The sequence below is a fragment of the Sphaerodactylus townsendi genome, linkage group LG05 (assembly GCF_021028975.2).
Source record: "Sphaerodactylus townsendi isolate TG3544 linkage group LG05, MPM_Stown_v2.3, whole genome shotgun sequence".
Taxonomy (NCBI): Eukaryota; Metazoa; Chordata; class Lepidosauria; order Squamata; family Sphaerodactylidae; genus Sphaerodactylus; species Sphaerodactylus townsendi.
In genome coordinates this window covers 78,550,249-78,575,461 of record NC_059429.1, presented here as the reverse complement: position 1 = coordinate 78,575,461, position 25,213 = coordinate 78,550,249, and the positions used below count along the sequence as shown (strand labels likewise).

At 43.6% G+C, this 25,213-nt stretch overlaps 1 protein-coding gene across 1 annotated transcript in view; it reads left to right on the top strand.

Moving 5' to 3' along the window:
• ELAPOR1 (endosome-lysosome associated apoptosis and autophagy regulator 1) overlaps window positions 1-25,213 on the top strand; it is a 72,685-nt gene that overhangs the window by 42,579 nt on the left and 4,893 nt on the right. The window contains exons 8-21 of the mRNA XM_048498860.1: window positions 520-608; window positions 1,929-2,106; window positions 4,248-4,376; window positions 6,775-6,865; window positions 8,130-8,235; window positions 9,178-9,315; window positions 9,542-9,799; window positions 11,592-11,765; window positions 12,394-12,574; window positions 14,828-14,924; window positions 16,584-16,682; window positions 18,349-18,475; window positions 18,985-19,163; window positions 20,181-20,346. Of these exons, the coding sequence (XP_048354817.1) occupies window positions 520-608; window positions 1,929-2,106; window positions 4,248-4,376; window positions 6,775-6,865; window positions 8,130-8,235; window positions 9,178-9,315; window positions 9,542-9,799; window positions 11,592-11,765; window positions 12,394-12,574; window positions 14,828-14,924; window positions 16,584-16,682; window positions 18,349-18,475; window positions 18,985-19,163; window positions 20,181-20,346 (2,012 nt within the window). The remainder of the gene's footprint in view (window positions 1-519; window positions 609-1,928; window positions 2,107-4,247; window positions 4,377-6,774; window positions 6,866-8,129; window positions 8,236-9,177; window positions 9,316-9,541; window positions 9,800-11,591; window positions 11,766-12,393; window positions 12,575-14,827; window positions 14,925-16,583; window positions 16,683-18,348; window positions 18,476-18,984; window positions 19,164-20,180; window positions 20,347-25,213) is intronic.

The following is a 25,213-nucleotide window of genomic DNA, read 5'->3' as shown; positions in this document are numbered from 1 at the left end:
GGACAGTGGTAAGATAGGCACAAATGTCACTCCTCCACATTCTCTTTGTCTTGGCTAAGTCTTGTTTTTCATTTCCTCCTTGCCATTTCCTCCTTACCTCCTGTTTCTCATGAGTGGTACTGCCTCAAGTAAACACATGAAGCTGATGTATGCTGAGTTATGATCTGTTAGGCTCCTATTTCCTCTGACTGATGGTGGCTTTCCAAGATTCCAGGCAGAGTTTTTTCATAGCCTTGGTGCCTGAGACCCTCACCCTAAAGAAGACAAAAACGTGGGGCTCTACTTGTAGTCAGCACTTTACGGGGTTAGGGCACTGGATTACAACGGGGGACCTGAGCCAGGTTCTTAGTGGACATGCAGGACATAAAATTTAACAGATAGAGGTAAGCAAGTCCCATGGGCACTGAGCTGGGGCCAACAGTCACATGTTTGACCAGTGTGTTCAAATGAGCTTTTTCTGGCATGAATGTTTTGTATTCATGTAGTTTTAACCACAGACTTTTCCTTCTCACAATCAAGAACCGGGTTCTATAGCATGCAAAACTCGCCCAGCCTGCACAGAGAAGGATTATTTTTACACGCACACAGCCTGTGATCCAAATGGAGAGGTATATAATTTTTGGGATTCCTTATAGTAGTGGCATGTGAATCATGAGTCGTTTATTTAATTTAATTTATTTTTATTTAATTTATTTAACATTTATTTTATTTAATATTGAGCACCATCAAAAGTTAATGAATGGCTTTTGTATGTAAAGAGCACCCCCAGGTGGACATAATTTCTGAATGAAAGTACCTTGTAAATCAATAGAGGAAACTCTTATGCTGTGTTTACACCACCAGATTTTCTTCCAGAAGAAAAAGGGGGAAACTATTCTGTTCTTTCTCTGCTTCTCCTTGAATATTTGCCTTATGCATTTTGCATATACACAGAGAACCATGCATAAATGACTAATGTATTAATATGTTTAAAAATTACACTCTGCCCTGATTGCATTGTTACTGGCTTACAAAGTATATTAAAATCAGTTACAACATTTAAAACAATCAAATGAAAGCGGAAACAGATATTACTAAAACCAGTTCATCACTAAAAACAGAGTTTTGTGTGCCCTATGAAAGACACATAATGTTTTTTGGGAGGCTAGTCCACAAAGTGGGGGCACAGCCATAAAGGTGTAAGATCTAGCTGGTGTAGTTCAGAGTAGAGAACATTATTTGTAGGGTTTATTGAGAGACTCTCTGCTGTTTTCATCTGTGAGCTCACAGGGTTGGTACCAGGTTATGAAGAACTTTATAGGTAATAAACAGCACCTTGAATTGAACCTCAAAGCAAATTCTCAACTAGTATAGTTGTTTTAAAATCATGTGTATACATCACCAGTCTCAAAAAAAGTTTTTGAATTTGTTCAAAGGCATCCCCACCCACACACAGCACATTGCCGTAGTCCAGCCTGGAATGGTTATGTTGGAATAGTCACATTAGCTGAGGCTAGGAGTAAGTATACTTAAAGAAAAAAATGCAGTGTAAAGTGAAAGATGAAAGTTCATACAGCAAGGCCTCTAGACTTCTACTTAATGGGCGTATCTGGAGTTGCATTCACAAGATCTGCTCCGAAGCTTAATATTTCTTGTGATGAGCATCCAAGCATTCTGGGGAACATTGCAGGGCAAGTGAGTAGCACCAAAATGTTTATGTTGTGTCTCTAATGCACAAGGGTATACTTTTTCTGTGTCCCCTAGTCACATAGTTCTCTGCAGTAATTTTGGGCATTTTTTCTGTCTATACCATTGGTGACCCACTTGGGTGGTTTTGTGGAGGAATGTGGTATGAATTACAAAACTTTTTGCATGTTAAAAATGCCACAGAAGTGTCGTGTTAATGATAATAATCATCATAACAATAATCATCATCATCCTCTTTCCAGACCCAGTTAATGTATAAATGGGCTGAGCCAAAGATCTGCAGAGAGGATCTCCACAGTGCTGTGCCATTGCCCCCTTCAGGTGTGAAAAGGATGTGCCCCCCATGTAACCCTGGTTTTTTCAAGACAAATACCAGCACCTGCGAGCCCTGCACTTATGGATCATACTCCAATGGATCTGGTAAATCTCACTATTTCCTTCAGTATTAAGTGAAACCATCACATAGGTAATGTTCTTTAAAACATTAAAATTTGGTAAGGAGCTGTGCGATGAGTTCCAGAGATGCACAGGGTTTTCTCTTGCCTGTTCATGAAGCCACTGATTGGGGCTTGACACTCCTATGCTGATTATACTTCCTAAATTCTGAGATAACATAAAGGGAAATCGCTTATTCCTTCTCATCATCCCATATATATGGCAGTGACAATCATGTAACAGGATTGGACTAAACATCAGTGAGGTGGTAACTTGGTCTATTCAAGTCTTCCTGCTTACCTTCTTAGCAAACATGAGTGGTGGATGAAACTCTCCTTCTATAAGGAAACTCATTGCAGAAAGGCTTAGAGATGCAACATTTGTTGGAAAATCAGAAATTTTGGGGAAAACTAAAATACATGCAATGCTTGCTATCCCATCAAACCTACACTAATTTTCCTGTTATAGCACCATAAAACACATCATTTATAACTTGCTTATACAAAATTGCAATTTTTTGAAATATTTGTGAAATTTAAAAGTTATAAATGCTTTAGTTTTCTACAACCAAAATTGCAAATATATCCAGTGCTAAATATAAAACCACAAGCTGATGCACCTATGCTACCTTAACCCATGTACTTTGATTTTTGCTATCTGAAAAATAGAGAAAATAGGAGTTAAGCAGAAAACACAAGCTTTATATTAAATAACATTAAATATATTATTTGGTCAGAAATATGGGACATACAGAGGGTCAGTAAATAACATATACAGAGCTAGATGTAGTTCCAGCTTGATGTTGTGTTCTTCCTTCTGTTTCAATGAAACTTTCAGAGTTTTCTTCAGACTTTGGTGGATTTTCTGTTGTGATTTTCCCCCTCCAACAAGGTAGGGCAATAAGCTACTTGATACCCAATCTGTGGATATATATGTCACAGAAGTTTGGGAATAGGTGATAAGTCAATAACAAGAGAAGAGTGAGGTCAAAAGGGCCACAGAAGCAATGAAAGTCATTCATGCTTTTCTCATGATAAGGTGTCCATCTAAGTATTATTTATTTATTTATTTATTTTGGTATACCGCCCAATCCCCGGAGGGCCCAATCCCCGGAGGGTATACCAAATTAAAGTACAGAAATATATCTTGTATTTAAGAGCTGTATATGTCTTCAACACTTTGTCTTTAAAAGCATTTCACTCATTCTACTGTACAATTTATTTTGTTAGAGATTTTTTCCAGTACTCTCTACAATGTTCTATTTTTCCATTGGAAAAATGAAAAAGAAGGCCTTGGGGAAAAATGGAAACAAACTGTTTTTTCCACAAATTTTTTTGAGTTTTTTTCTGGGCATTTACATTACTAGAAGGGCTTTCTGGTTGTTCTTGTGAATGACTTACCTGGCCATGTTCACTGTATACCCTGTCAAACCCTGCATGGTGATACAGTCTGGTAATAACACTACATGACATTGGACATGGTTATGTCTTGGAAAATGCTTGCTTTCCAGCATGACCAATTAGTGCTTTTGACCTCATTTTCAGCCCAATCCTAAGCACATCTATGCAGAATCCTATTCAGGTCAGTTCAATAGGACTTATTCCCAAGAAAGTGTTCTTAGGATTTCACTGATTACCACAGAAGTATTGTATGGGACTCTGCACAGCTTCATGCAGGAATGGTTTTTTCCACCTGACAAAGCACCCAGAAAGGTGTACATGAGTGCTGCTTTGAAAACATGCTACCATCAGTAAAGGGCCTACTTTGAGTGCTCTCATTTCAGAAGGGATTGCTAGCAACTACCACCTGAGTCTAAGAATATGTGCTACTCTTGGTCTGGATCATCCTGCAATTTACCATGCTCAAGAGACCTGTGATTAAACTCTGGAATATAAAATAAAATAAAGCAATGAGAAACTAGAAGAGGGAATGGGTTGCTAATCTGATTTAGCAATTAGTTCAGGAGCTGGGGATATTGAATACTTTTCATCTCACTATTTTCCTTGTGTAAATCACACATGTCTGATTTTTTTGTTTAAGATCTAGAAATAGCAGGAGATCAGTAATTTATTTTCTAGTATATATGTTACTTGTCCCTGAAACTGCATTTTTTCATTGCATTCCAGGCTGCATCAACTGCCCTGTTGGGACAGAGCCGGTGCTAGGCTTTGAGTACAAGTGGTGGAACACATTGCCAACTAACATGGAGACAACAGTTCTCAGTGGAATCAGTTTTGAATATAACGGAATGGCAGGTATCTTCATGAGCATATTTCAACCCAAATCATTTAGTTGGCTTCAACTGCTCCAGTTACATTCAGTGTTTAATGTGCCTTTTGTTTAGTTCTGCTGAAGGTGTGTGGCTACCTTAATCACATACACTGTGCACAGTTAGCAAGTTCTCAGCTGGTATGGCGGAATGCTGGATTAAAGCTGGGGAGATTTAGCTTCAAATCTGTATTAAGATAACGTTGGGCAGAAGAGAAGAATAAGAAATAATTAATTTGAAGTAGGGGATGAACAATTTTATGGGTTATTATAGAGCTATTCAGAAATCTATCTGGATCAGCATCTGAGCAACTAAAGCAGATGGATCTAGACCCTCTTTTCAGCTATAAACAACTTGTAATCATGGCTCTAAGAGGGAATTCCTCATAGTTTTTCATAAATCCTAACAAGGATGGATTATCCTGTAGAAAAGCTCTTTACAGCAGACTCTCTTGTGGCTTCCTTGAAAACTCATGTCAGTGCTGATTTGTGCTGAAAGCGCTATTCCCATAGAAGTGATCATAGATCGTAATTCTATGCCTGATTTGCCATCTACACATTCCCACAGAGGCATATCTAGGCAAACTGGAGCCCAGGGACAAAACCTGGCACACACACCCCCCCGTATGGGCAGTCACCCTCCCCCACCACGACCAAATAATGTTTTTTTGCACCAGCTCACAAAACACCTCCCACCCCCAGCAAAACATAAATGGCTCTCTCCCCACCAACTCTCTTTCCTAATTTTGTCCTCACACCAACCCTATAAGGCAGGTTGTTAGCCTGAGAAACTGCTCCAAGCCAGTGCAAGTGGGTATTAAGCATGTAAATCTCTCACAAATCACCCCCAGCAAAACATTTACCAAACAAATGTCAGCATCATCTCTCACAAAACACCTCCAGTGGAGATTCCATCCCCAAACAGCATCATTTTTCCATGGTGTTTTAAACTAGGAGCTCCAGATTCTTCTTTCAAATCCACCTTAAAGGAGAATCACTTGGTGTCTTCCAGTTAAAAAAAACATTGGTGATGCTGGTTTTTTGATGAGATTCTACTCTCCCATCCCTGAAACAGCATCGAAGGTTCATTTGTTTAAAACTGGAGACCTCACATTTCTCCCGCTTTAAGTCCATCCCAAAGGGGGGTGGATTTCTAAAAAGAAGGAAGAATCTGGGGAAAGGTGGAGGGTGCCTGCTGTCAGGGGTGCAATTGTTAAGCTAGCAGCACCAAAATTTCAGGGTATCTTTAGGAGATTCTCCTGATGATACCACCCAGGGTTGGTGAAGTTTGGTTCAAGGGGGCCAAAGTTATTGACCCTCAAAGGTGTAGCCTCATCTCCTATTAGCTCCCATTGGAAACGATAGGGGATGGAACACCCCTTTTGGGAATCCATAACTTTGGACCCCCTGAACTAAACCTCACCTAACTTGGGTGGTATCATCAGGAGGGTCTCCTGAAAAATCTCTGAAATTTTGGTGCTGCTAGCCTAAAAACCGTGCTCCTGCAGGCCGAAAACTGAAAAAACACTAAAAAATACAAAACACACACAAACGAACCTGAAATTTTTGCACCCTCCACTGGGGGGCGCCCGGGAACCTAGACAAATATGCCACTGCATTTCCACATAAGTGATCATAGATCCTCATTCTACACCTGTGAGAATACAGAGCACTTTAAATCAGTGGCTGGAAAAAGGGTAGGGAGGAAGGAGACAGGAGTGGTGGAAAGGTTGATAACAACCAAAATTCTCCTCTTCCTGAAAGGCTGACCTTCTTACCAGGCACTTTAATAGGTGATGACACAGGATGCAAATAAACTTAGGCTAAAACTTGATGAGCGATGGGACAGCCACTGAACCACGCAGCCCCCAGTTTCCCCCTTCTCTTTCTACTACCAGTAACTTCCAATCATACAAAGCATGTGACTTGATATCACCCTGTTGTGAATTTCCCAAACAATAGTCAATGGTTTGAAAAACCTCTACACAGCTGTCTCCTGGCATACATTTTTTAGTAATCCAGGAAAAGAGAGGAAGGTTTGGGTTGCAGTTTCCACACATCTTCTGTAATTTCTAGGTCTGGCCTCAGGCCCTTTGGCTTCTCAATATCTGTTGCAAATGTGTTCATTAGGGATGCCAACAAATGTCCTCCTCCATTAACATGCTATTTACCTCTGAGCTTCCACTGCCCATTTCCACATATTAAGCTTCTGTTAAGCATTTTTTCTCCAGGTTGTTAGCCACGACATTGTGCACATTTGTGGAGCGATGTACTTAGCATGACAAAATCTTTCATGAAAAAGAGGCTTGTTTTCAGTGGAGTCCATAAATATTTGATATTTGTTAGACAAGCCCTGTTCTTGCCTGTTCTTGCCTGTTCTTTCAGGGTGGGAAGTGGCTGGTGACTACGTGTACACAGCAGCAGGAGCCTCTGATGATGACTTCATGATTTTGACATTGGTGGTTCCTGGATTCAGGTGAAACTGTAGTGCTATCAAAGCTATTACTTCAAACTGTACTTGATTGTTGTACTGTTTTCAAGCTGCTAAGGGTAATGGTACCCAATCTGAATTAAAACAAAATGATAGACGACTAGGGCTGGTCACGTGTGTTGGTGTTTTCCATTCCCATTCTGAAGGTACATACTCAAAAGTTCATGTCAAATACTTCAACATGAAGTATTTGAACTCATTGTCCTAGTTTTTGTCACGATACTTTGAATCTGGGCCAACCTCGGATTTTTGTGGATTCTGGTGGACTGCTCAAAGCCTGGGGAAGAGATTGACCCTTCCCCCTGAAAGAGTTCCCAACTCACTTCCTTCTTCCAACCTCTCAGCAGATTACACAGGTGCTATGGGAACAGTGGGGCAGTTGGATTTGGGAAGTCATAGGACTATTCGGCATGCACAACTTGCTCCTAATTTTCTCAGCAGTTGATTCACAAGCTTTTAAATCAGCTTGGTCTTTCTTTTGAATCCCTTCTGCTGTGGAGTTTGCTGTGGAGTTTGATCTTGAAGGTGTTTGATCTTGTTGCACACTACTACCAGCCACACTTTCAATACATACATGTAGAAAGAGAGCTGATTAGGGGCGCTTTAACCTTCATTGCAGACATGTTCAATAGAAGAACATACCATGTTTAGCAGTCACACAATCACCTGTGAGCAAAGTCTTTGCTCTTTTTGCCTATCTGCCATCTGGCTTGAGTGACACCAGAGCTGTACTGGTAAAGTTTCATTTCCTTGTGATGGCGGAGTTCAGGGGCATAGCTACAGAAAATGGCACCTGGAGAAAGCACTGCAGTTGCACCCCTCCCCAGCTTCTCTGTAGGAGGGCAGCAGATTTGTGGGGGTGTGGGGACCGAGCAACCCTAGTTGTGTCAACAAGAAGGAAGAAAGACTTTGGAAAGAATGGAAAGAATGAAGAGAAAGACTCACAGTGTTTGATGAATGGAAAAAAGGTAGACAGGAGAACAAGCAAGCTGGCAGGAGAGTGAAGTGACAAGAGAGTGAGGTGGGAGAGCAAGGTGGTGGGCAAGAGAATGAGCCGGTCTCTTATGTTTCATTGCAGTCAGGAAGATCTATGAACTTTAGCAGAATTTTCTGATAATGTTGCTAATCTTTTCAAGCTAGCTAACTGATTGGTAAAGCATACTGATTGGTTCCTGTTCTCCCATATTACCTGTGCTAAATTTTCAACAGCATTTTGAACAAAATCTGAGTTTGGCTGATTCTCTTGCAGCCCCCCACAATCAATGACAAAGGATTCCGAAAATAAGGAGATAGCAAGAATCACATTTGTCTTTGAAACTATCTGCAGTGTGAATTGTAAGCTTTATTTCATGGTGGTAAGTTTGTCAAGCTACTTCTTCTTTCCAAAGTAGATGGCATTTTTCACCTTTGGAGCCCTCCTAAAGCTGCCATTTCTTTACTTGACAGATGCCATTTTGAGTTTTGTCTGTTGTGATGGATGGATGGATGGAAGGAAGGAAGGAACGATGGATGGAAGGATGGTTGAAAGGATGGATGGATGGAAGGAAGGATGGATGGAAGGATGGATGGATGGATGGATGGATGGATGGATGGATGGATGGATGGATGGATGGATGGATGGATGGATGGATGGATGGATGGATGGATGGATGGATGGATGGATGGATGGATGGGTGGGTGGGTGGGTGGGTGGGTGGGTGGGTGGGTGGGTGGGTGGGTGGATGGATGGATGGATGGATGGATGGATGGATGGATGGATGGATGGATGGATGGATGGATGGATGGATGGATGGATGGATGGATGGATGGGTGGATGGATGGATGGATGGATGGAAAAAGCATATGATTGTCGTATCCTATAAAAGTATGGACGGATGATGGATGGATGGATGCAGGATGGATGCGGATTTGATGATGGATGGATGGATGGATGGATGGATGGATGGATGGATGGGTGGGTGGGTGGGTGGTGGGTGGTGGGTGGTGGGTGGTGGAGGATGGATGGATGGATGGATGGATGGATGGATGGATGGATGGATGGATGGATGATGATGATGGATGGATGGATGGATGGATGGATGGATGGATGGGATGGAAAAAGCTTGCTCACTGTCAGACCTGTCTGAAATAATGCCATCCCTATGAAAACTACTGTAATTTTCTGGAGACTTACAAAAATCACATTGCCCTCTCCTAAATAATCTGGAAGTTATGAAAGTATCACAGTTGTGCATCTGTCATAAAGACGTATTTAAGTAGAAATCATTCCCTGCTCTTTACCCACTTTTGTCTGATAGGGGGTGAATTCCAGAACTGATACAGCTGTGGAGACCTGGGTTGGTTCCAAGGGGAAGCAGTCCTACACATACATCATTCAGAAGAATTCCACAATGAGCTTCACATGGGCCTTCCAGAGAACAGATAACCATGCAGCGGTATGGAACTGTTACTTCCTAAAAAATCTTCTGTTCACTGCCTCTTCTTTTATTATTGTTTTTAAAGAGGGATTCTGTATCAAGGCTCTTGAAGGTTACAGTGAGAAACAGATGGTGCTCCTTGTAACATTCTTCTTTTTCCCAGTGTCATCCCCCCCTCCATTCCTTATGAAGTACTTCTGCCTCTGCAAGATATTTTACAATAGCAATTTCCATTTCATTCCAGGGTAGAAAATACACGGACAACATTGCTAAGCTGTACTCTGTCAATGTGACCAATGTCATCAATGGTGTTGCTTCCTACTGCCGGCGATGTGCTTTGGAATCTTCAGGCTCATCCTGTACCTCCTGCCCAGCTGGGCACTACATCGACAGAGACTCTGGGAGCTGCTATCCATGCCCACCAAATACTTACCTGAAAGGTCACCAGCCCTATGGCAGTCAGGCCTGCATTCCTTGTGGCCCTGGTACAAAAAACAACAAGGTGCTGTTGCCTTCCTTGTGCTTCATTATTCTTCAGCTGTGAGAGCTGATTGCTGTGATTTATACCAGAGTTTACTGTAAGAAATCTGCAAATAAGTGAATGCTGTGCATTAAAATGCAAATCTTGTTGTTCAAAGCTGTGTATTAATTAGATAAGCACATAAAACTGTTTGCCCTAGGGAAGGGTTGCAGCCAGAGGCATAGCTGGGCCAGAATGCGCCTGGTGCACACTCTGTGTTTTCCAGCCCACCCCCCTCCATGGTGCCCTACCCCACCCCTACCCCCTTTACCTTTGTGCAGGCTGGAGAAGTGACCTGTTCCCTTCAGGCTGAAAACAGCCTTGTGGGAACTACACTTCCCATGAGACCCCAGGAGACTCTCGCAAGGTCTCCTGGGAAGTATAGTTCCCACCAGACCATTTTCATCCTGAAGGAAACAGGCTGCTTCCCCAGCCTTCACTGTTTGACGAAGGTAAGTGTGGTTGGGGGGGGGGGGGCGCCATGGGTGTGTGTGATTTTCCACTCCCCCCAGGTGTGCGCCCAGTGCAATGCCCACACCCCGGCCCCCTGGTAGCTCCACCTCTGGTTGTAGCTGACCTATTGGCTGGACAAGGCTCCATCTCAAACGATGAAAAAGAGACTTAGTCTTCTGCTCTGCATCTGAGGAAATAGCGCAGCTCAATTGTTTCATGTGGCAGGCAGGACTGTTTCTTCAATGAGTGCTTTTGCTGCTTCTCTTTGTGAGTGCAAACTGCACAGCTGTGAACAGAACACTCTAGGCCAGTGGTGGTGAACCTATGGCATTCCAGATGTTCATGGACTACAATTCCCACCAGCCAATAGGCCATGCTGGCAGGGGCTGATGGGAATTGTAGTCCATGAACATCTGGAGTGCCATAGGTTCGCCACCATGGCTCTAGGAGAACATGGGGTGTTGTCAAGTCATGCTGGTGCAAGTACAGTTGTGGTCATGATGATAAACCATTCAAAAACACAATAAAAAACTCCTGCAAGCAGGATCGCTTTGCAAAATTCTGATAACTATTTCTAACTGTGTGAAACTTATAGAGCTTTGAAATTGTTATCAATATGCAAGGTAATGTTAAAGGATGGTAACATTTTTAAGTCCCTGGTTCTAAAGCCAAATCTTTTTCACATTCACTGTTTTGTGGCTCCGGTCAATGGCTGTCTCTGCCAATAGCAATACAACATATGCAGTAGATAGGCTGGCTATAATACAGTTTTCATTTTCCTCTTTATTAGGTGTCCTTTCAAAGTCAGTAAGCCAGTCCTATTCTAGAAGATATTGGAGGAAAGGGTGTACCGCTCTTACCCATGACATCTGCTTAATCAATGTTTTGTATACCTAACAATCAGATGTTATTGAAAAACCAATTGCAGTGGATTAATTTTTGTTTAACACCTTCATGTTTTTCAGATTGGAAAGCGTTAATAAAAAGGGGGTTCTTCCTTTATTAAAACAACCCAGACAGTTGTTAATAATTATATTTCTTCAGAGTTACTTGCTGCCAAAATGGAAATGACTTAGAATGGTTCCTTTCCACTTATTCTGTTTTGTGTAATAATCCACACGGCTCCATGGCCGCACTGTGCAATTGGCAAGCAAGGCTCCAGAGCAATATGGTTCTGGTCCTGACTGCCATTAGAATCACCTGCCAGCTTGGGGTCCCTTATTGTCAAAGTAAACAGACTTTCAAAAATTGTTGGAGAAAGTGGCAATTCTTACCTCCTCAGAAAGGAAGAAAATTGACTAGGTAATATTCCTCTCCCCAGATCCATTCTCTGTGTTACAATGACTGTCACTTCTCAGTCAGCGTGGAAGGCAGAACTCTGGAATATGACTTCTCAGCATTGGCCAATACTACATCCTTTTCAGGGGATCCAAGTTTTACCTCAAAAGGTCTGAAGTATTTTCATCACTTCAACATCAGCCTCTGTGGCAATCATGTAAGTATGTGGGTATCCATATGAGTTTGGGATCTCTCTGAATGTCAAGACAACCACCTTCACACATCCAATAAATGTCTCCTCATTGAAACAGTTCCACACAAGATCATAACATGTTTAAATGGCTCATCGAAAGGATTACTTTTATTGCAAAGAGAGTTTTTCAGTTCAGTGCTATCCCACAGCTGCTGAGAATTTCTTAGCAGCTCCTTTCCACTTCTGGTTTCTGCAATATATGAAGAGGTTTCATGAAGCTTCTGTTGAAATTGTCAGCATCCTAGAAGGGTCCATACCTGAAGAGAATTTCAGCATTTTAGGTGGGGTCTGTCTGGAGATCTCATGGAACTACAGTTGATTTCCAGACTACAGAAATCAGATTGCCAGGAGAAAGTAGCTGCTTTGGAGACTGGACTCCTTGATATTATACCCTGCAGAGGTCCCTACTTCCCTAAGCCTTCCTCTCCAGGCTCCACCCACAAATGCCAGGAATTTCCTAAATGTTGTCAAACTCCTAATTTGTTGAGAAGTTGAAGGTGATGTTGTGATTCTTTTTTTAAAAAAAATCTGTGGGGTGAAAAGAAAGGCTTTTATCAAATCTGACTCTCTCTCCCTCTTTTGTCTTTTGAAGGGAAGGAAGATGGCTACCTGTGCAGACAATGTCACAGACATTCATATCCTCGACAAGGAGGCAGAGTCTTCTAAATCAGCTACCTCCTACATATGCCAATCCATTATAGTCCCCTCTGACATGATGGGCTACAAAACAGTAGTGTCTTCACAGCCTGTGAGCCTGGCTGATCGCTTTGTAGGTGAGAGAAGCAGGGAGTGTATTGTCTAAGGCTTTCACAGCCAGACTCAACTGGTTGTTGTGGATTTGCAAGTTCCACCCAAACACTTACTGATTGGTTCCCCACCCTAGGTCATGGACAATGTTTGTTTGTTTGTTTGTTTATTGTTTGTTTTACATACCGCCATCCCCCTGAGGGCTCAGGGTGGTTCACAACAGGTTAAAACATACATTAAAACATAATTTGCATACCAATTACATAAAAACAGAACCCGTTAAAAATGTGGATGGCGTCTGGCTACCCCCCTTGTGCCCATGGGAGGCCAGATGACACGGTATATGTATTTTTTAACTAGGCTGGCCAAACGCTCATGGAATCAGGTTCATAACTTGGCAGGCTCCCGCGAAACTCCTCTGGTAAGTCCCGCAGGGCCCTGATGTCCCTAGGGAGCCTGTTCCACCAGGTAGGGGCCAGGGCTGAAAAGGCCCTGCCCCTCGTCGAGGCCAGCCTGATCATTTTTGGGCCAGGGATCACGAGCAGGTCCTCCTCCAAGGAGCGGAGGGGCCTACCGGGGCAATATGGGCAATATACCCCACTAAACATTCCTTCTCACTGGACATAGTGGGAAACACATTTCTGTCTGTGATACACCTCTGAAGATGCCAGCCACAGATGCAGGCGAAACATTAGGAACAAGATCTACCAGACCACAGCCACACAGCCTGGAAAAACCCAACACCCAGCAGAAGGGGGTGTTAATATACTTTGAAAAGAGACCTGAAACTGCTTTCTGACTGAGACTTGTTGGGGTGGTTGGGTGTTGGGTGTGCTGATTCAAGTAAATTCAGCCTTGAATCCAGCTTCCAAGCTTTCTAGGCACAAATTGCAAAAACTATTCATGCACTTTGTCCAAAAGCATGACCATTTGGAGAACACATACATTCACTAATTGGCGTTTCTTTTCAGTAGTACCCTCCTACTCTCGTCTAACTGGAGAAAGAAAAGTCCTGTCCCTTTAACAGAAGTTTAATATGTGGAAGTGGGCATGGAAGTAAATAACATCTTGTTAAACCTCTGCTCAGGAAGCAGGACTTTTTTCTTTCTCCAGGAATTGTGCAGCCCTAACACCCAGGCCTTCTTTTTCTCTTATTAATTTCAAATCTGAAGCCAAAGGCAGACCGTGCATTATCTCACAGTCTGTTACCATACCTGTGCCAAATCTTACCTGCTGCCCTGATCCTAGTTTGAATTTGGAAAGAAGTCAATGCATTTTATGCATTTTTAATTATGCGCTCTTATAACGTTGGTTTTAACTATTAGCTGCTTTGTTTGCCCTGGTTGGGCAGAAAGGTGGTACACAAATTTTGTAAATTAAAATGATAAAAGCTGGCTGTTTCTTAAAAGTAGTCACAAAACAATGGGAACAAAATTCTTTTCGGAGAGGAGGTTGTCTTTTGATAAATATTTATGCAGTTTGCTAAAATTTATTGTCTACTTTTCAGGAAATTTCAAACCAATGTACAAAGTAAAGAGAACCTACCAACAGAAATACAGACAAAAGATATAGCACTAAAGCAGTGTCATATTGTAAAATATGATTAGGGCAGCAGTTATTTAGAAAGGGCAATCAGAATCCAGATACCAGTAAAGAGCCTACCCATAAATTTTAAAACATTCAGATCCCCCCCCCCAAAAAATTTAACATATGGAGTAAGGCATTAAGACATGGAGGGATTGGTATAGGAGTCGGGTTGCCAGCCAATGGGTAGCACCTACCAGGAAGTCGGGGGATGGGGACACGGGGAGGGGGGGGAGCTGTGGTAGTGTGCATGGTGTGAAACTCGGAAATGATGACATATTGCTCTAGGAATCACCAGAAACTCTAGAGTTTCAGGCAATTCCCACTTCCCAGAGTAATTTTATACCAGGAAAAAACATCATACCATGTGTTACACTGGCCGTTCTTTTTCTTTCTTTTTTCTCATTGCTTGAAGGAAGGTGGAAAGAGCAGGCTGGGAGATCCTGACAACACTGTGGAGGAGTAGATGCTCAATGAGATATGTCAGACCTAAATTGCTTCAATATAAAGGCTAAAACCAGACCCTTAAACTTGGCCCAGTGTCAAATGTGAAGTCAGTGCCACTGTTTCAGTACTGGGGGCTGTTTCATGTTGCTTTGTTCCTGGGTTGAAGAACGGGGTATAAGTAGGCCAGGAAACAAACCATAACTTATCTCTATGTAGCTTCTCTTCACTGGCTTGTTTCTAACTTCCAGGAGTAACAACAAAGTCCACTCTGGACAATATAACCTCCCCTGATGACTACTTTCCAGCGGAGAACTTAGGCTTATCAGATGTGATATTCTTTTTTAGGTAAGCTGCAAGGTTGCTAAGCATTTTACTCTGGAACTTTCTGGTCTGAAATCAGTCATCAGTGTTCTGGGGAAGTTTTGAGTCCCTGTTTTCTAGCTCCTGTTTGTGCGTGAGCTATGCCATTGGAATCACTAGAGAGCGAGGCAAGAACTTCAGTTGCCCGGCAGCATTCAGAAATCAAAGTTCCCAGTTTTCTATACAGCAGGCTTGTAAGACTGATATTCACAAACCAGAACCAGAGATAAATTGGTGGTACTTGGGCTGGAGCCAGACGAAAGATGATATGGGAAGGGGGGCATTCCTTATTTTCTTCCTTATTCTTCAAGATCATCATGTGCGCTTATTCTCCTCCCCAACAACTTTCCTTTCCCCAGAGCTGCCAATTCTTGTAGGAAATCCCTTGAGATTTGAGGGTGGATCCTGAGGAGGATGGACACTGGGGAGGGGTCGGACTTCAATGGGTTATAGTGTCCAACCTCCATAGAATCCAATCTCCATAGCTGCCATTTTCTCTGGGGGAACTGATCTCTGTAATGTGGGAATCAGTGCCGTCCCCTGTGCCCCATATTCCACCTTGGGGGCTTGTCCATATTATGCTGACCGCCCAATGAGTTTGTCATTGTTTATGTTATCATCTGATTTTAAGATGGAGGTTGATAGTTTTATTGGTTGTACACTGCCCAGAGCCCTTTGGGGATGGGGCAGTATATTAAATGTGATATTTAAATTAAAAAATAATAATTCTGGGAGACCTCCAGGCCTGATCTAGAGCGTGGCAAGCCTACTTCCCCCCCAAGGCTGCCAGCTGAGCAAGAGAAAATGTCCTGCCCCTTTAATGAGTGAAAATGGAACACTGAAGCTTATATAACAGCATGAAATTAAATGACATCACCTGATAATTACTTGCAAATCAAACTGATGTTAAAAGAACAGCTAGCTGGAGGGTTCAATACACTGTCACTGTAGACAGCTATCCCAAGAAGCAGGCACATAAATGCACAAAGGAGAGCAGTTTCTAGCTCCTCCCCATTCTTCTAGTTGATCTTTACAAATATATTATTTTTTCACAGTCCCCCCCCCCCAAAAAAAAATATGAACAGACACTTAGAATTAAGGCATGTACATGTTCACCCCAAGAATTGGTTTTCAGCCCCAGACCTTAGCCACAGTATTGGCCCTTCAGGAGAAATCCACTGCTGTTGTTTCTCCAGTCTAGTTTACAAAAGGAGAGTCTTTTTGTTGCTGCTGCAACTAAGTTGCAAACCAGTTTAGAAAGAGGTAGCAAGTGCAGCACAGTAGACTGCAGTCACACTGTTCCAGTCAGGGGTAGAGAAGCAGGACTGTTTGATGGAAGTAGCTTTACACATTCATCAGAAAAAATTGACACAGGGCATAGCTTGCCAACAGATGGATTGCAACTGGCCCAGCCATGCCCCCATTCAGCCAACGGATCGATTTTGTAGAATTACCTGAGGAGGAAGGAAATGGGAAAGAAAGCCAGAAAACAGGGGAGTAACTGGTTAGATTGCCAGTGATGTTCTGTTCACTCTTTTTTTTAGGTAATAGAGTTCTACAATTGTATCTCTACAGCCAAGATAGCATCAGAAGCAATTAAGTAGGAGAGATTTTGTCGTAACAATGTGTTTGCTTAATCTGCAGATCCAGTGATGTAACCCAGACTTGTAATGATGGGAGAGCCACTGCCATCAGAGTACGATGTGATCCTCTGAAGTCCCCTGGAACTCTGTCTGTGCCAATGTGAGGTCAAGAACTTGTCAAACATTTGTCAATATGACCTACCCCTTTTAAAAATTACAAATTGGAGCTGTCTAGAAATTGTAACAAAGACAAAACTTTGAAGGAAGCAACTGAATGGCTGAAGATGGGGCAAACTGAGACTTGCTGTCACTAAAATCAGGAGTCTAATGTACAGGCATACAGATTTATAGTATGTTACTATCCCATTTAGATGCCTATAGATGTACCTCAAAATTTAGGGTTGCCAGCTGCCTGAAGGAAAAAAATGTCCCATCTGTTTAACAAAGGTTTAACGAAATGTTGTTTACCAAGTGATGTGATTTACCTTGATGCCCTGAAAAGTTTCAGTTGCACATTTTCACACATTAAACCTCTGTTAAAGGGACAGTTTGGGTGGTCACCCGCACTAGATCCATGGGTAGGTCTGTCCCCCCTCCCAGATTGAGCTGCCTGCCGTTACATTGCATAGGATTGCATTGTTAGCAGAAGCATATTAGGGGGGAAATGGCACCCAGAGACAACCCCTTCTCCGGGCACCCCCCATGCCACCCCTGCACTCAATGTAGGCCAAGCCCCACTCCACCCCCGGCCTCTGTGCAGGCCGGCAGGGCCTGGGGAGGCCTGCATGGGAGGTGGGGCTCGGGGGTGGGGCCACCCACTACTGAGCCCCGGGCTCCATGCAGGCAAAGCCCCCCCCCCCCCGCCTTCATGCAGGCCCACAGGGCTTGGGGAGGCATGCACAGAAGCTGGGAAGTGGGGCTCGGTGGCAATGAGTGACTCAGGCCGGTGCCTGGCAGCCTACCTCCGAGCTCTGCCCTCCCCTCCCTGCAGGCCATCTCCTGAGCTGACCTGTAGGGAGGCGGGGGGGGCGTTCGGTGGCGTGCGCCCGGGGACATCGGTGACTCCATGTCCCTATAGGCCGTACACCTCTGATTGTTAGTCAGTTAGAAGTTCGCTTGGCATTTTCTTTTTATGAAATTCCTAAATATTCTTAAAGCTAAAAAAGAAGAAGGTATATGTGTTTAGGGGAGCGGATTTCCTGGTGACATCATCATTGCTAGCCAGCCTGACCTGTGTACAGTCAGCTATTGCTACAAGTGGGCAGAATTAGCTGGATGTTGGATCCCACTCTTAGTATTTAGTATATCTGTATTCCCCCTTTGTTAGTGTTAATGATTTTTCTTCAGAGATCCTCTATTCACCTGTAAAAGAATATAATACTATTTTGCAATCTCATTCATAGTATATCATGAGTCCTGTCTTCTACTAAAACTCACAGTTAAATCTGTTAAATTTAAAAACCTATTGTATCTATACATATTTCCAAGACTTGCTATGGTATATCAGTTTCTTCATATTTTGAACATCATATCCTTTTACCACTTCATCACACTTTTTAAAAGATAAAGATGTAATGGGAACAGGAATAAAAGTAGTTAAATGCTCTGAAAATGGAGCCTCTTGGAACCTTTGGACTTAAGGCTGCTTCTAGGAGGGTTATGTCTCAATAGTATAGTTCAGGAACTGTATGAGGTTATGGTCCCTGGAATCCAGCCTAAACAAGAGCCTACGCCTGGCATCATCAATAGCTAGGTTTTGAGACATGTTGATAATAGGCCCATTGGTCTCCATTCATTTAAGAAGAGTCCTTATAATTTCCTTACAGCAAGTGTGCTGAAGGAACCTGTGATGGGTGCACTTTCCACTTCCTGTGGGAGACAGTTGAAGGCTGTCCTCTCTGCTCTGCAGATGATTATCACGCTATCATCAGTGCCTGTGTTGGAGGAATTCAGGTAGGGACTCAAAGTCATTCCTTGTGAATTTATTTTTCTCTTCAAGACCCATGAACTATACATTGTAATGTACAATTACATTACTGTTAAAGTGTGCCATTGTCTGCTACTTTAGCCCTGTGAATGTGCATGTCGAAGGAGAGAGACCAAACAGAAAGGAATAATCATTGTTAAAAGACTTGTCACCACAAGGCAGTCTTTTAGTCTGACCCCAAGTATATTTACTCCCAGTTAAGTTGCACTGATTTTAGTGTGACTTTCATTCAGATAGGTATGCTGATGATGGAAGTCTGCTTTAGTACTACTATTCTTTAATACTGCCCCAACAACAGTACACTGTCAGTTTTGTTTTGCTGATATGAAATGTTGGCATTCATCCTGTTTCCCCTGCTTTACTGGAATACAACTATTTCAAGTGCTACCTTAAAAAATTAAATGATACTTGTCCTACTCCTAAACTGTGCTGATGTCTGACTAGAAGGAGGACCCCTCTGCTTTTTCTTCTACAGAGAACTACGTATGTGTGGCGGGAGCCAAAGCTGTGTGCAGGCGGCATTTCCCTCCCAGAGCAACAAGTCAGCATCTGCAAGACCATGGACTTCTGGCTTAAAGTGGGCATCTCAGCTGGGACCTGTGCTGCTGTCCTTCTGACTGTCCTGACTTGCTATTTCTGGAAGAAAAACCAGAAGTAAGTAACAATTTCTCCTCGTCTTACATGTTACTTGTATTTATTGATAGCTGCAACAGATCCCTATCCTGAGGAGAGGAATAGATCCTCATTCCATTTTTACCTTGACTATCATAGTACATGAAAGTTTCATTTAAGTGTCCAAACCAATGGATATTGGTGTCTAAAAGGTTCTCCTCCTGCATGGCTTATTTTCTTACCAGTTGATATGCTAGTAATCAAAATTGTGTTGAACATGATTCCAATAGCATTTTTCCTATTGGCACATCTATTTATTTTCTTATAGATGTGTCTTTAAAATAACACGATTTTTGAGCAAGAGTACCGTCATCATTGGCATCATCACAGCACCAGCCGTCTTTTTTCTTTTGACTGTGCATACGTTGCATCCTAATATTGCTGGAAGAGAGGCTAAGTGTGCACACGAATCACCAAACTGTCCCTGTGGGAAAATGTGGAAGAATCCCCTTCACTCAAAGAGTAACGCCAATATTTGAATATTCAGGGCTGCAAACTTGATTTTTTTAAAAAATCCTGTCAACAAACAGCAAGCAAATGAAAAGAAGTCAATTGCTCACCCGTCAAGTCAACTGCTTTCAAGCAACCAGTACTCAATGTTTAGTCATATAAATGTCCCTATCAGGCCAAGAATAATGAAGCGTAAGAGGGAAATGTTCCTGGATAGTAAGACCCAGGCGCATCTTATAGAAGTATATTACTGTCAGGTAGCTTTTAAAAAATCAAAGATTGCCTACAGACTTAGCTGCATAAGGAAAAAATACTTGTTTTCATGGTGGGGGGAATGATGCAGGAGGGGGGAGATTTGGTATACATTAAGGAAGCCAAGGACAAAGGTACAGAATGAAGGAACAGAAAGAACAGTGACAAGAAAGAACCAGGAGCTCTCCTGTGCCTTCCAAAGTGCAAGGAAGCAAATGGCTGTGGCAAAAAAAATCAGGACATCTGATAGATGCAACCTGTGTCCATCTGTTTAACTTTTTTCTGTTATCTTCAAAGACTAGAGTATAAATATTCCAAGCTGGTGATGAATTCCAGTTCCAAGGACAGTGAGCTGCCAGCTGCTGACAGTTGTGCCATTATGGAGGGAGAAGATGCAGAAGATGACCTGATATTCACCAGCAAGAATTCTCTCTTTGGCAAAATAAAGGCTTTCACTACTAAGGTAAGATGCCTGCAAGAGCCATCTTTTATAAGGGCCGATAATACGTAACTGAGACCTTGTTGGGCTTGCCCTCAACAGTGATCTAATTTGACAGACATCTAAGATATCTTGTTTAACTCTCAAAGCAGTATCTTGAGTAGACATATTCTCAAGCCACCTAACAGGTGACTTGCCTTCAAGGCTAATGTGTCTTTCAATAGTGGTCAAAATCTTTTGACTGTTGGCTCAGAGCTGTTTCTAAGAGGTGTGTATGTGTGAGCCTGAACATTATAGCTGAGAGAGGAAGTGAATACAAGCCCTATTCTTCACTCACCCTCCTCCCACCCACCAATGTCTTAACAGAAATGACTACACAAAGCAACCTATCTCCTCAAGAAATGCATAAAATATAATTAATCATCCCTGGTGTAGAAGAGCATCCAAAAGGACAGCGGGTACAAGCTGGGTTTGAATTCTATATTCATTCCTACTGTGACATTGGTCCATTCCTCATAGCACACAAAAGATGTCTTAAAAATAGGTGACTTCTTTTTACTCTGTGTACGCAAAATGGGACGTCCTAGGGACATCTTTAAAAAAGCCTCCTCTTGTGTTTGTTCCCGACAGCACAGGCATCAAAGGAGAAAAGCGGCTTTTTCCCACCTAACCTTCAAGCTCTCTGGTCAGTTGCCTCTTCAGCTTGCACCTGATATTTTGTGTGCTGGCGATGGGATTTTCCCTGCCTCCATTTGCGGAAGGTTGCTCCAAGACGTTTGCTCTGCAGGCTCCAATCCTGGGTGCCTTTTTAGCCTGAAGAGTATATAGTTGTACTCAGCTTGTCCTGCCGATTCCAGCAACATGTAGTTTCTCTATTTTTTATTATTTTGGACGAGCTATATTCAAAGATATACAGACATGAATACGAGAATCTTAGCCTCTTGGAAGATGGGTCTACTGCCCGGCTGAAAGATGGCATCCTGAGGACATCTTGAGGAAAAAGCTGAGGGGAGTTCCTCCCCAAGATGCCTTGGGCGGGGGGGGGATCTTCAGGATATCTTATTTGTGCTGTGCAGAACAGACCATTCTTGCCCTGGGCCACCCAGTGGGTATCCTGAATTCTCATTGTCCGCTTGCATGTGTTCTAGTGTTTCCAGATGCTTTGACTGTTATTAATAGTGCATGGCTTGTTTTTTCCCCCTCCTTTTCTAACATGGCTATTTGTTTTCCTGTAGGCTTCTCTTAGCTACAGTCACACTTGGCAGGACTCTGTGTGTAGGGATATCCTCAATAAACTAAAAGGAAGAGTCTTACAGGTAGTTAGTCACAAGTTATAATGGCCATAGGCATAAGCATGCAAAGTGAATTTAGATCAGGACCATTGCATACAGGGTGGGGGTCTTAAATTTCCTTCTTGCACCATTTTCATAAAGTGGGAGGGAGAAGGCAAGGAAACTATATGTGTCCTGGAGTCAGGTTAATGGATATTAATTACATCTACAGATTCAAGATCATAATGTAAGGGCTTTTCCTCATTCTTTTTTTCCTTGTCTTAAAGTTCCTGTTTCTTTTGTGGTTTTTCAAAAGTCCTGTATGTGTTTTTCTCCTTCTAGTGGTCCATTCAATATCACACCTGTTTTTACAAAGAACAAAAAACGACTACATGAATCTTCTAAATCAACTCAACCACTAGAAGGAGTAAAACACATGTGAAACTTTTTAAAAAAACCCAAAGAAGCAGGAATTTTGAGATGAGGAAAAAGAGAATGTGAAAAAGCCCTAAAGCAGAAAATTCCTTGTCTTGTCTTGATTTGGCTTGTCTCTGGAACAAAGGGCTGTTTTATTGTGCTGTTGACAATAATGTATCACCTGCTTGCCTTTTGGTCATTATTACCTAAAATCAGTGCCTACCAGTTCTCTGAAAGGGTCAAGCTGGAGAGAACCAAAGCAGAGTCATGCAGAGGCGTAGCTGGGCCATAATGCGCCCAGCACACACTCTGTGTTTTCTGCCATTCCCATTGTGGATCCAAATGTCACATTCTCCTGGGGGCGGAGTCCATCTCGAATGGGTGTTTCTCAACCTTCTGTTAGAGAGGCAGGTCTAATTTTTCAATTTCCTGTCCCTGGCTCCTCCTCCACCTTGGCTCCAGATACTTTCCTTCCTAGCTAGGGAGAGCAGCTATAGCATTTGGCTCCGCTATTTCTATACACTCCTCCTTCATTCTCCTTTTTTCTTCACACCTGTCTTCAATTCTCATCTTTATTTCTTACCTAGATTAGCTAAGACTAACACAGAGGAAGGCAGAACACCCACTCTGAGGGCACACCCTTCCCCCCACGATCCCTTCCCGCCAAAAGCAACTTCAAGATGGCGGACGGATCCTTTTCACCGCCCAGACCGCAATTTGCCAAGTCCGCTGCGGAGGCTACCAGGTCCTCCACCTGCAAGGCACTCGATCTCACGGAAGACAAAAACCTCCCAACCAAAAGCAGAGCAGGCGGAAAACGCAAACAACAAACAGACGACTCATCGGCTCCAGCGTCTACCGCAGCTCCCGTTTCAAACGCAGAGGCAAAGAAAAGACGCACAGAGCAGCAGGGAGCGCCGGCCCCTCACGAGCTTCAACGCTCCCAGAGCGAGGCATCGGCAGCTGCTCCGCCATCCCCCTGCACCTTCTCAGAACCGGACTCAGAGGACAGTTTCAGGCAAGACGCAGCTGAGGACGGTGGGAGCGGGATGGAAATAGAGCCGAGGGAGGAGGCGGGGGATGAGCCCTTCAACCTCCAAAGCATGACCGCAGCCCAATTCTCCCAAATTCTCAACGCGGCAATTAGCGCACATATGCAGTCCCACAATCCAGCCAACCCAGGGACTTCTTCCACCCCCCCCCCCGAAGGAGCGCCATTAGTTCCACCAGGAGGCGCCCTCCCTCAGTCCATAACCCTATAGCATTCCCAGGGGAGGAGGGTTTTAGCGGGGACGAGGCTCAGGAAGAACCTGAACACTTTTCAGACCAAGAAGAACCTCTCCCTGAAACACCTGATCATTTCACCAGATTTTTCAAATTAGAAGACCTGCCCATGCTCATAAATAAAACCATCTCAGCCCTGGAATTACAGGATGAGGAGGGAGCCCAAGACCATCTGCCCCATCCACCTCCACCAAACCCGTTAAAGGGAAACCTAAAGGAAACAAAAAAAATTTCCCTCACCAGGACTCAGCCTCCAACTATTTCCCCATTCCGGAATATTTAGAAAGAAAAATTAGAAAGGAGTGGCAACAACCAGGGGCAGCGAGAGGCTTACCCTCCACCATCAAAAAATTATACTTGGTGCCAGAATACATTAATTCCATGCTAAAAGTGCCCCTAGTGGACGCACCGGTAGCAGCACTGCAATCAGGAGGTCTGGTCTCCAAAGACGGAGACGGCTCCATTAGGGATGCCATGGATAAGAGCTCAGATGCTTCACTAAGAAGGGCCCACGAATGGACAGCCACCGCAATGAAGGCGTTAGCACCATCAGCAGTAGTAGCATCAGCTCTCTTAGTTTGGTCAAACAGAGTCATGGCAATGATACCACCCGAAAGCACGGGCACTCAGGGAGGGCATCCAAAGAATTATTTGGCGGAGTCCTTTCTAGTCGATTCTCAAACCTGGATGCCCTCCTCCTCTCGGCCAGATCCATGGCAGCATCCATAGTAGCCAGACGCAACAGCTGGCTCAGGGCCTGGCAGGCAGACCCACACTCAAGGGTCCTGGTCTCAAACTATTCATTCCAGGGTGATGCTCTTCGGCAAGGAGCTTCTGGACCCAGGTCCCTCACCGGTGACTCAGAGACAAAAAGAAAAGGGCCAATGCCAAAATTCGGCCAGCCGGCCGCCCGTGACACAATTCCAGGAGAAATACTTTTAGATCACATCGCACACCCGCCAAGGGCAACCAAGGGGACCCCCCCCCCACTCTCCAACTGGAGAACACCCAACTCCTTTCACGGCCGTGTCTCCTTTCGAGGACACAACTACTCTAACACACAACCCAGATCAGACAAATTCGGAAAATTTGACAAATCAGGAAGACAATTTAATCCCTTCCAGTGAGACCTGCTACCAATCTCCACACCACAATGGGAGCACATAGACAGATGGTCCCAAGAAATCATTTCCACAGATTACCTCTACAGAATTTTGCCTCAAATTCCAATTCACACACGCTCAGGTCCACAACCCAAAACTCAGCCACAAACCTTCGCGAATCAGGTAGCAGTAACCTCCTCACCAACAAACCTCTACGATCGCATATACTCTCATTTCACAGTCCCCCGCAAAAAGAACGGGGACTGGAGTTTAACGGACCCAAAATATGTCAACCGCCATATCAAGCTCCGTCACTTCCGGATGGAGTCACTGCGCAACATCATAGAAGCCCTCAGACCAGGGGAGTTCCTCACCTCCCTGGATCTAAGAGAGGCATATCTGCACATAATGATTCACCCGACACATCGTCAATACCTAAGGTTTGTTTCAAACAACCAACATTATCAATTCCGCGCTTTACCATTCGGTCTCTCCACCGCTCCCAGAATTTTCTCAAAGATTCTTCTAGGCCCAATCACACTCCTCCGCACACAAGGGATCCACACACATCCCTACTTGGATGACATACTAATCCATTCCCCGTCCAAGGAACAAGCTCTCAAGGACACACAGACAGTGATACACACACTAAAACAACACGGGTTCCTAGTAAAAGGTATTACTGATAGCTCCTCACTGGCCCAGGAGACCCTGGTTCTCGGCCATAACCGAGATGACGAGCAGCCCCATGCTACGACTTCCACCAAGACCAGACCTACTACACCAGGGACCAATTCTCCATCCGAGCCCAGAATG